At 44.8% G+C, this 12,250-nt stretch overlaps 1 protein-coding gene across 1 annotated transcript; it reads right to left on the bottom strand.

Annotated features, from left to right (window-relative positions):
- Positions 1–9,285: 9,285 nt before the first annotated feature.
- On the bottom strand, positions 9,286–11,651 carry LOC138358114 (uncharacterized). The gene is made up of 2 exons (XM_069315615.1): positions 11,562–11,651; positions 9,286–10,179 (listed from the first exon to the last, which is right to left on the bottom strand). The coding sequence occupies exons 1-2, from the start codon at positions 11,649–11,651 to the stop codon at positions 9,286–9,288; spliced, it is 984 nt and encodes a 327-aa protein (XP_069171716.1).
- Between the last annotated feature and the right edge of the window lie 599 nt (positions 11,652–12,250).

Below are 12,250 nucleotides of genomic sequence, written 5' to 3'. Positions count from 1 at the left end.
GTTACTGATGTAACAATGTTTATAGAAAAATTGAATTACGTGGAAAATTGGTATATTTTTTCTAGATTTTTTCTATGAAAATTGAAGTGAAGTAAAGATCACTCACAGTTCCCATATGTTCACTGGCTGAAGTGAACATATGGGCTCACTTCAATAACAATGAATGGGTACACGTGTTTAGTGAACTTGTGCCATGATGTGAAGTCAATGACATCAATTTGTATTGCTTGTAAACTGTGGTTGTTGTATTGTAGTTGTGGTGGTCGCTTAGACTTAGAGAGTGAACATTTTGGGGTTTGTTGAAGAGTTGAGAGGAACTAGATCTCAGGACAGGTAAGTACTTATATAATTAGTCAATTAGTCTGCTACATAAGATCTGTATCAACAGGCAACTAAATCCCTTTAACATCTCTTCTAATTATTATTAATTGCCCAGTGAATATTTAATTAATCCCTGCTCTAATTAACGAATAATTGTCGGTCAATTTACACTGGTTATCACTTGAGATTCAATACCACAATAGCCAGCCTCCAGGTAGGCAGTCCCGGCTACTGTCGTTGGGTTTCCTGTTCAGTAATGACAGGTAATTATCAAGGGATATTAGAGTATTAAAATTAAAGTAATTAGAGGCTAATTAAGCAGATGTGATGGCAGCTTTTGGTTCGCTATCATGGTAAGTGGTAATGACAGTAGTACTTGAACGTCTGTATCGTCATGTTGATGTTAGTGTTGCAGTTTACTGGTGATGTTGATGTAGTCTGTTGTTAAGGTACACGCTGTAATGGTACTATTCCTGTTGCATAGGGGTACCTAGGGTAAGGTACACACACACACACACACACACACACACACACACACACACACACACACACACACCCACACACACACACACACACACACATGGAATGCATTAGGAGGTGATGTGGTGGAGGCTGACTCCATACACAGTTTCAAGTGTAGATACGATAGAGCCCAATAGGCTCAGGAATCTGTACACCTGTTGATTGACGGTTGAGAGGCGGGACCAAAGAGCCAGAGCTCAACCCCCGCAAACACAACTAGGTGAGTACACACACACACACACTTCCCGCACGAGGCAGAAACAAATGACATAAGAACATAAGAACATAAGAACAAAGGTAACTGCAGAAGGCCTATTGGCCCATACGAGGCAGCTCCTATTCTATAACCACCCAATCCCACTCATATACTTGTCCAACCCGTGCTTGAAACAATCGAGGGACCCCACCTCCACAATGTTACGCGGCAATTGGTTCCACAAATCAACAACCCTGTTACTGAACCAGTATTTACCCAAGTCTTTCCTAAATCTAAACTTATCCAATTTATATCCATTGTTTCGTGTTCTGTCCTGTGTTGATACTTTTAATACCCTATTAATATCCCCCCGGTTATGTCCATTCATCCACTTGTAAACCTCTATCATGTCACCCCTAACTCTTCGCCTTTCCAGTGAATGCAACTTAAGCTTTGTTAATCTTTCTTCATATGAAAGATTTCTAATTTGGGGAATTAACTTAGTCATCCTACGCTGGACACGTTCAAGTGAATTTATATCCATTCTATAATATGGCGACCAAAACTGAACTGCATAATCTAAATGGGGCCTAACTAGAGCAAGATATAGCTTGAGAACCACACCAGGTGTCTTGTTACTAACGCTGCGATTAATAAATCCAAGTGTCCGATTTGCCTTATTACGAACATTTATGCATTGATCCTTTTGTTTTAAATTCTTACTAATCATAACTCCCAGATCCCTTTCGCAATCCGACTTCGCAATCACAACACCATCTAGCTCGTATCTTGTAACTCTATCATCATTACCTAACCTCAGAACTTTACATTTATCAGCATTAAACTGCATCTGCCAATCCTTTGACCATTTCAAAACCCTATCTAGATCAACTTGAAGTGATAGTGAGTCCTCCTCCGAATTAATTTCCCTACCGATTTTCGTATCATCGGCAAATTTGCAAATGTTGCTACTCAAACCTGAATCTAAATCATTTATATATATTATAAACAACAGAGGTCCCAGGACAGAGCCTTGAGGCACTCCACTTACAACATTTTCCCACTCTGACTTGATTCCATTTATACTAACTCTCTGTTTCCTTTGGTATAGCCATGCCCTAATCCAGCTTAATATAGCACCCCCAATACCATGAGACTCTATTTTTTTAATCAGTCTTTCATGTGGCACTGTATCAAAAGCTTTGCTAAAGTCAAGGTATACAACATCGCAATCCTTACCACTATCAACTGCCTCAACAATGCTAGAATAAAAAGATAACAAATTTGTTAAACATGAACGGCCATTTATAAAACCATGTTGCGACTCAATTATTAATTTATGTTTTTCAAGATGAAGACGAATTTTATTTGCTATTATAGATTCGAGTAACTTTCCCACAATAGACGTTAGGCTAATTGGTCGATAGTTAGACGCAAGTGATCTATCTCCTTTCTTAAAAACTGGTATCACATTAGCAACTTTCCAAAACTCTGGCACTCTGCCTGACTCTATTGATTTATTAAATATGGTTGACAGTGGGTCACAAAGCTCCTCTTTGCATTCTTTAAGCACCCTAGCAAACACTTCATCCGGCCCTGGGGATTTGTTTGGTTTGAGTTTTACTATTTGTTTAAGAACATCCTCCCTGGTAACTGCTAAACTCGTCAACCTGTCCTCGTCCCCACCCACATAGACTTGTTCGGCTGAAGGCATATTGTTAAGTTCCTCTTTAGTAAATACAGATACAAAATATTTATTAAAAATACTACTCATCTCTTCATCACTATCTGTTATTTGACCTGTCTCAGTTTTTAATGGACCTATCCTTTCCCTAGTCTTAGTACGATATAACTGAAAAAACCCTTTAGGATTTGTCTTTGCTTGCCCTGCTATGCGAACTTCATAGTTTCTTTTTGCTTTCCTTATCTCTTTTTTAACATTTCTAACCAGTTGTACGAATTCCTGTTCTAAAGTGACCTCCCCATTTTTAATCCTTTTGTACCAAGCTCTCTTTTTACCTATAAGGTTCTTCAAATTCTTTGTTATCCACTTTGGGTCATTAGTATACGATCTATTCAATTTGTATGGTATACTACGTTCCTGTGCTTTGTTTAGAATATTCTTAAATAAGTTATATATTGAATCCACGTCGAAATCCCCATTTAAGTCACCTATCGCTGGGTTCATGTCTCGCTCCAAGACCGGCCCACACCCCATACCCAAGCCTTTCCAATCAATTTGACCCAAAAAATTTCTTAGGCTATTAAAATCAGCTTTTCGAAAATCTGGCACTTTAACAGAATTTTCTCCTACTGGTCTATTCCATTCTATGCTAAATCTGATTTCTTTGTGATCACTGCTCCCTAGCTCACTCCCTATTTCGATGTCATTAATTTGCGTTTCCCTGTTAGTTAACACTAAATCTAAAATATTATTTTCCCGTGTTGGTTCCTTAATGTGTTGCGTAAGAAAGCAATCGTCAATTAATTCTAGAAAATCTTCTGCTTCACTATTCCCTGTTTTGTTCAACCAGTTTATTCCGCTAAAATTAAAGTCACCCATGACATAAATACTGTTAGATCTAGATGCTCTAGATATTTCATCCCATAGATGCTTTGCTTCCATTCTGTCTAAATTTGGTGGCCTATATATTACTCCTATTATAATATTATTAGCTTTTTCGTTTAATTCAATCCAAATAGTTTCTGTGTGTGGCTCTGTTTTGATTCCCTCTTTGAGACTACATTTCAAATTGTCCCTAACATATATGGCTACTCCACCTCCTCGTCTAATATATCTATCTGTGTGAAATAGTTTAAATCCATATATTTGATATTCAGCTAATAGTTCTCTATTTTCTACATTCATCCACGTTTCGGTAAGTGCAATAATATCTATTTTTTCTGTGCAGACAAGAGCATTTAATTCGTTAATTTTATTTCTTAGACTTCTACTGTTAGTGTAATATACCCTAAGTGAATTGTTATTTTGCGGACCTTCTCTTTCCCTGATCGTTTTGCCAATTCCTTTCTCCCACAAACACATACTTTTATTACCTCCTTCCTCCAAATCTATTCCCATACCTCTATCTACTAACAGTTTAAACCCAAACAAACACCTCTAACCACTTCTTCTAGCGAGTTCGCAACAGCAACAACCCCAGCTCTCGATAGATGCACCCCATCACGAGCATACATTTCATTTCTTCCATAGAAGTGTTCCCAGTTATCTATGAAAGATATTGCATTTGATTTGCAATATCTTTCCAGCCGGCAATTGACACCAAGTGCCCTCGATATCCATTCATTTCCCACTCCCTTTCTTGGAAGAATGCCACATATGATCGGGATTCCTCCCTTGCTCCTAACTAACTCTATGGCTGTTTTATACCTCTGAATCAGTTCCTCACTCCTGACTCGACCAACATCATTTCCTCCCACGCTAATGCAAATAATGGGATTGTTCCCATTACCAGCCATAATATCATTCATGTTGTTTATAATATCACCAATGCCAGCTCCGGGATAGCAAACCCTTAACCTGTTCCCCCTATCTCTAGCACAAAACGTTCTATCCAAATACCTTATCTGGGAATCTCCCACAACTAATGTTTGCTTAGGTACTTCCTTTACTTTCATAACTTCTTTCATAACTTCTTAGGTACTTCCTTTACTTTCATAACATAACTAAATGGGCAAAGTTTCTTTCACCATGAACGCCCCCTGTTACCTAGCAGTAAATAGGTACCTGGGAGTTAGTCAGCTGTCACAGGCTGCTTCCTGGTGTGTGTGTGTGTGAAGGAAAAAAAAGTAGTTAGTAAACAGTTGATTGACAGTTGAGAGGCGGGCCGAAAGAGCAAAGCTCAACCCCCGCAAATACAACTAGGTGAATACAACTAGGTGAATACACGCGGAAGAGAACCCTCTCACTGTATATATTTAATGCTGTAGCTGCTGTTTTTATCGGCGTTGTTGCTGCTATTGATGCTGGTGTTGTTAGAGAGGGGTTATAACCCCATTGTCTCGCCTGAACCCACACCAGGTATAATGGGGGGAAGGGGGAACCTTGGATAAGTCCCATTCCCTTCAAGGTCACTGGAGATGGTGGACTTCAGGTGCAAACTCCAGGCCATCTTTGAAAATGGGATGGTCAGAGGATAGGCACTATTCCTTCCTCCCATCCTTATCCAGCCTTGAAATGTGGGAACTGAGGGGATAGAGAGGTTACCAGGGACGGAAGAGGGGACGAGAGAGGGTCAAAAGGAGGGGAAACAAATAGGGAGGGCAAGAGAACTCTCCGACCAGAAGAAAGGGGGGAATGGAATAGAACTAAAAGGGGAAAGCGGCAAGCCATTACGACTAAATACCACTTGAAAGTGATCAGGATAAGGATTTGGGATTGGACGGGGGGAAAGGAATGGTGCACAACCACTTGGATGGTCGGGGATTGAACGCCTGCACCTGCATGAATGATTGGTTATTATTATTACCTATACACCGACCTCAGGTGTAGAATGGGCTTGATGATGCTGATTATACAGAGGAAGGGGTGTGTTGGTTGTAGGGGGGTTGTAGTGGTGTTGTGTTGGGTGTAGCGAGGTTGTGAGGTATCAAAGGCTACAGAGATGTTGTGGAGTAAGGTTATACTCGTCGAAATTTATGGTTAACTTACCTAACGGCACTTACTTAACAGTGTTTAATTAACATCACTTAACTGCACCTACTTGGCTGCACTTACTTAAGAGAGTGTACACAGGAGCCTGGCCAACTGTTGGTCGCTGAAGGGAGTATAGACCCTCGATAGCGGCTCCTTTGTTTCGTTTTCCAGCAAACTTTTCCAGCAAACTTTTCCAGGTTTCCTTTTCCTTTTGTCTGCAAGTATGGGGTGAAGGGCCGCTCCTACTGGCGTTCCCCTCTCCCCTGGTTTACTGCACTTACACCAAACAAGTGTTTCCTCCCCTTGTTTATGCCTCATCTTGTCTGCCTTTCAAACAAGTTCTCTCGTCAATTGATTGTCCAATGTGGATTTTATCTTTATACAGTTTAGAGCATTGGTACCAGCACAAAATATTGTAATGGTGTTGAGGGTTGTGGTGTGGGTGACCCCCTCACCCCTCTCTGTGGGGGGGCACGCCCCCCTCTCTCAGCTGTGGAGACCCCCCATGAACTTCACCGTCGCGGTAAATACCGATCAAAAAACAACACTATTTCAGGGGAAATATTTTGCTTAGTTCCCCCTCCAGGAGCCCGCGAACTCTTGAGTCTGGTCAGGCATTCCTGATGTGGAGGAGGGGGATGTGGAGGATGGGGGGAGGGATGTGGAGGAGGGGGATGTGGAGGATGGGGGGAGGGATGTGGAGGATGGGGGGGGAGGGTAGATATGGAGGCAGAGGGAAAAATGTGGAGAAGGTAGAGGGTGCAGAAGTACTGAGGTAAATGTGGAGGAATGGGGAAGAGAGGGGAGAGATGTAGGGGAGGAGGAGAGAGAGAGAGAGAGGGGGGGGAATTGGGGGGGATAGGATGCAGGAGGTCGATGATGGAAGCAGGAGAGAGAGTAGGTGGAGAGAGTGAGGGGGTAGGGGTGGGGTGGTCGGGGGGTAGGGGGCACAGGATAGCGGGCGGGGGATGCCCAGGCTGGTGGAAGGGGGAGGAGGAGGAGGAGGAAGTCTCTCGCTGGATGAGGGGAATGAAGGAGTGGGGAAGGGGGAGAGCGGGGGGGGGGGCAAGAAGAGGAGCTTGGACGGGAAAGAGGAAGGGGAGATTTTGAACCGAGGTAGGGGGTGCTGGTAGTCGTGGGGGGGGGGGCCGAAGGACGCGTTTGGGGGGGGGGGGATGGAAGAGGGGGTGGGGAGGGGGGGCTTGGTTTATGGGGCGGGGGGCGACATGGAAGAGCCAGAGGTGCTTGGGTACATATCGCCGCCCACCGCCCGCCCGCCCAGACGCGTCTAGACTACAGTTCACCCATGTCGACCCTGCTCCACCCTGGGTGCTACTGTGCCCCCCGCCCGCCCCCCTCCCCTCCCCACACCCACTTCCCCCCCCCCCCCGCCCACATTGGGGGGACATACAGGAGGACGAATGGAATACTCCCCCAGGAAGTGACGTAGTGAAGACTAACTTCATATACACAGATTAAGAGGCCGATGTGATAGAGCCCAATAGGCTCAGGCACCTTGTAACCTGTCCTCTTACAAATTACATCTGAACTTAGCCGTTTGCCGGAATTTTGTTTTTCCCAAAACAGTAAGTTAATGGACCTGTGATAAGTTATAAGGGCAGGAAATATTCCTAAATTTTCAAAACGTCATGAAAAAACGTTAATTGAAAGTTTCCTCTTCTAACCTTACCGAGTAAGCCAGAGGACTCAAACAGAAAACGGGACAGTACATCACTTTCGTGAGCCTATTTCATTTCAAATTACGTCAATTTTTGGCCATAGCGCGCATGCGAGGGGAAAAATGATGTTATTTTTAAGAGTACGGGTTGTCCACTGAGCCAAATCAGTACAAGTAGGTGTATATCCATTCAAAAAAAGAAAAAAAACATTCGAGAGAGAGAGAGAGAGAGAGAGAGAGAGAGAGAGAGAGAGAGAGAGAGAGAGAGAGAGAGAGAGAGAGAGAGAGAGAGAGAGAGAGAGAGAGAGAGAGAGAGAGAGAGAGAGAGAGAGAGACAGACAGACAGAGACAGACAGAGAGCTAGAGAGAGAGAGAGAGAGAGAGAGAGAGAGAGAGAGACAGACAGAGAGCTAGAGAGAGAGAGAGAGATGGAGAGACAGAGAGCTAGAGAGAGAGAGAGAGAGAGAGAGAGAGAGAGAGAGAGAGAGAGAGAGAGAGAGAGAGAGAGAGAGAGAGAGAGAGAGAGAGAGAGAGAGAGAGAGAGAGAGAGAGAGAGAGAGAGAGAGAGAGAGAGAGAGAGAGAGAGAGAGAGAGAGAGAGAGAGAGAGAGAGAGAGAAGACGGAGACAATACAATAGAGAGAGCGCGCCAAGAGTGTGTGTGTGTATGAACTCTATGCCAGAAGCAATTTTTGGGTCCTCCTACAGCCTCCTACATCTGGTAAGCTGACTCGCGGATAATCAATGTTCCTGCACCGAAGCATTGTGCTGAAATGTTATGGCTCCCCGCACTAACTTACCGCCGGCCCAAGCTTTTTCCCGTCTTCCCCCCCCCCCCCCCCCCCCACCCCACACAAGCCCCCCCTTTTTTCTGTCTTTTCTCCCCCACACCCCCCCCTTCTTCCTCCCCTACACTGTTTCCTTTGCACTTATTTTATTATTTAACCTTTTGTTATGTTTGTGTTTAAGACAGCGGAGGATTGGAAAGTTTTCATTCAGCTGATGATAGAGAGAAAGAGAGAGAAAGAGAGAGGAAGAGAGAGAGAGAGAGAGAGAGAGAGAGAGAGAGAGAGAGAGGAAAAGAGAGAGAGAGAGAGAGAGAGAGAGAGAGAGAGAGAGAGAGAGAGAGAGAGAGAGAGAGAGAGAGAGAGAGAGAGAGAGAGAGAGAGAGAGAGAGAGAGAGAGAGAGAGAAAGAGAGAGAGAGAGAGAGACAGACAGACAGACAGAGAGAGAAGAGAGACAGAGAGAGAGAGAGAGAGAGAGAGAGAGAGAGAGAGAGAGAGAGAGAGAGAGAGAGAGAGAGAGAGAGAGAGAGAGAGAGAGAGAGAGAGAGAGAGAGAGAGAGAGACAGATAAATGAGGAAATATATCTCTTTTAATGAGCTGACAACACGACAGTGCTAAACGGAGAGGAGGGAATAAGAGGTGGAAAAAAGGGAAGGGATGGAAGGGGAGGGAGGGTGTCGTGGAATGGGAGAGGGAAGGGGGACCCGACGGAGGAAAGCTACGGGAAGCATGACGCTTAGATTCCTAGAGATAGGTCATAGAAAATTGCGTGCACCATGGTAGCGTCTGAGGGATTACATCAGAAAGCTGAGGATTACATCTGAAGGCTGAGGGATTACATCTGAAGGCTGATGGATTACAGCTGAAGGCTGAGGGATTACATCTGAAGGCTGAGGGATTACAGCGGAAGGCTGAGGATTACATCTGAAAGCTGAGGGATTATAGCAGAAGGCTGAGGGATTACAGCAGAAGGCTGAGGGATTACAGCTGAAGGCTGAGGGATTACATCTGAAGGCTGAGGGATTACAGCGGAAGGCAGAGGATTACATCTGAAAGCTGAGGGATTATAGCAGAAGGCTGAGGGATTACAGCGGAAGGCTGAGGGATTCCATCAGAAGACTGGGGGATTACAGTAATAAGCTGAGGACTACAGCAGAAAGCTGAGGGATTACAGTAGAAGGCTGAGGGATCACAGCAGAAGGCTGAGGGATTACAGCAGAAGGCTGAGGGATTACATCAGAAGGCTGAGGGATTACAGCAAAAGGCTGAAGGATTATAGCAGAAGGCTGATGGATAACAGCAGAAGCCTGAGGGATTACAGCAGAAGGCTGAGGGATTACAGAAGGCTGAGGGATTACAGAAGCCTGAGGGATTACAGCAGAAGGCTGAGGGATTACAGCAGAAGCCTGATGGATTACAGAAGGCTGAGGGATTACAGCAGAAGCCTGAGGGATTACAGCAGAAGGCTGAGGGATTACATCAGAAGACTGAGGGATTACAGCAGAAGCCTGAGGGATTACAGCAGAAGGCTGAGGGTTTACAGAAGGCTGAGGGATTACAGAAGCCTGAGGGATTACAGAAGCCTGAGGGATTACAGCAGAAGGCTGAGGGATTACAGCAGAAGGCTGAGGGATTACAGCAGAAGGCTGAGGGATTACAGCAGAAGGCTGAGGGATTACAGCAGAAGCCTGAGGGATTACAGCAGAAGCCTGAGGGATTACAGCAGAAGGCTGAGGGATTACAGCAGAAGGCTGAGGGATTACAGCAGAAGCCTGAGGGATTACAGCAGAAGCCTGAAAGATTACAGCAGAAGGCTGAGGGATTACAGCAGAAGGCTGAGGGATTACAGCAGAAGCCTGAGGGATTACAGAAGGCTGAGGGATTACAGCAGAAGCCTGAGGGATTACAGCAGAAGCCTGAAAGATTACAGCAGAAGGCTGAGGGATTACAGCAGAAGGCTGAGGGATTACAGCAGAAGCCTGAGGGATTACAGCAGAAGGCTGAGGGATTATAGCAGAAGGCTGAGGGATTACAGCAGAAGGCTGAGGGATTACATGGGAACGCTCCGGAGTGATGAATCAACAAGAGGGATTAAGGGAAGCGCTCCGTAATTATTTATATATGTTGTTTTAACTCAAATTTTGTTAAGACTGCAAAAAAAAAATAACTCTTAAATAATATATTCGATATACTCATTGTTCTTCTTTGATTTAATGTTCTTTAAAAAGCTCTTAATTACACAAGTGGATGAGATCACTATATTCTCTCTCACTGCTTGTCTCACTCCTCACCACTCTATCTCACTCCTTCCCTACATCTATTCCTCCGTCTCAAAATCTATTCCCCCTCCTCCCCCCTCCATTCAATCCCCCCATTTCAAGTACTATATAGTCGTAATGGCTTGGCGCTTTCCCCCTGATAATTCTACAAATCCACAAGGGCCGTGACGAGGATTCGAACCTAGTTCAGTCGATTAAGGTAGTGTCTGGGATGCTCCCGGACGCAGGTTCGAATCCCCTCCCTCTGAACAAATCCACAAGGGCCGTGACGAGGATTCGAACCTAGTTCAGTCGATTAAGGTAGTGTCTGGGATGCTCCCGGACGCAGGTTCGAATCCCCTCCCTCTGAAAAATACAACAACTGGATGGGGAAAATTTCCTGAGCAGCAGCAGGAGGTCCGTCCGGGTTCTCCGGACGGGGCCGTGTGTGCGCCTTTAAACACACAATGGAATCAAAGACACGGCCAATCGTATTCCAATAATGTATAGGATGCGTCGCCTTCGCCAGCCTCTGGAGGAGAAAGCTGAAAGAAAGCCAGAGAAAGCTAAACCAAAAATATCAAAGGATAAGAATGGTTTTACGAGAAGAAAGCTCAAATGAAAGTTAAACACAAACTTTCAAAAGATACTTTAAATAAATTAGACAAAGTTCAAATCAAAGCAAAGTTCAGGAGAAAAAGGAATAGAAGTCAAAAGAAAGTTCAAAGAATTGCGAATGCTAGAGAATTATTCAAAAGACTACTCAAGTACAGCAACAAAGAATAGCTAAGAAAGTTTGAAGCCCTCTCCTACAAGGCACCGTAGTCCAGTTGGCTTCCTCCAGGGAGGAGGGGCGATGAGGGGGGGGGGTGTAGGAGGGGGGTGGGGATGAGGGGGGGCTTGACGGGATGGGCAGAGGCGGTTGGGCACCCTGGCCCCACCGGGTACCCCTCCTAGTGTATGTAACAATAATTATATAAGTATACATATATCATATATATAGTCTGCCTATCCTCCGACAAAATGATTATATAAAAACTAATGCAATGACGTCGCTGTGACGTCATATATGTAAACCTGCCAGGATTCACGAAGCCCTTAACTACAATATTGGTCTTAACTTTTGCGACATCCACACCTCTTACCTCGATCGTAGCGGCTTGATCTGTATTTACGTACAAGACCCGTACGAGCTTGTACAAGACCCTCAAGATCATTTCAATTATGGTCGACATCGTCGACCGGTAGGCCGAGCGGACAGTACACTGGACTTGTGATCCTGTGGTCCTGGGTTCGATCCCAGGCGCCGGAGAGAAACAATGGGCAGAGTTTCTTTCACCCTATGCCCCTATTACCTAGCAGTAAAATAGGTACCTGGGTGTTAGTCAGCTGTCACGGGCTGCTTCCTGGGGGTGGAGGCCTGGTCGAGGACCGGGCCGCGGGGACACTAAAAAGCTCCGAAATCATCTCAAGATAACCTCAAGATCGTAGTATACTGGTTAGTAAATACCTACACTAATCCGCCAGTCCCCCCCCCCCACACCCCAATCAGTAATTAGGGACCTAATGATTGTAAACAATGGATGATTGTATTCCACGGGGAAAACCATACATATCGCCAAACATGCCCAAAGCAAATCAGACGCAAGTACTATACCATATATCAAGAGGAATACAAAAATTAATCGTCAATTTAGGATATACGAAACATACTAGCCAATCAATGCAATTCGAATTATAGGTTGCCCTTGACCCTCCTCTCTCCAAAAAAATGCGAATTGGCAAGAACTGGGTTTAGACAATTGCAACAGCGTCAGCGTAGTTCTCCAGGAGA

This window comes from Procambarus clarkii, chromosome 82 (assembly GCF_040958095.1).
Source record: "Procambarus clarkii isolate CNS0578487 chromosome 82, FALCON_Pclarkii_2.0, whole genome shotgun sequence".
NCBI lineage: Eukaryota > Metazoa > Arthropoda > Malacostraca > Decapoda > Cambaridae > Procambarus > Procambarus clarkii.
This window is presented reverse-complemented; position numbering and strand designations above follow the sequence as displayed.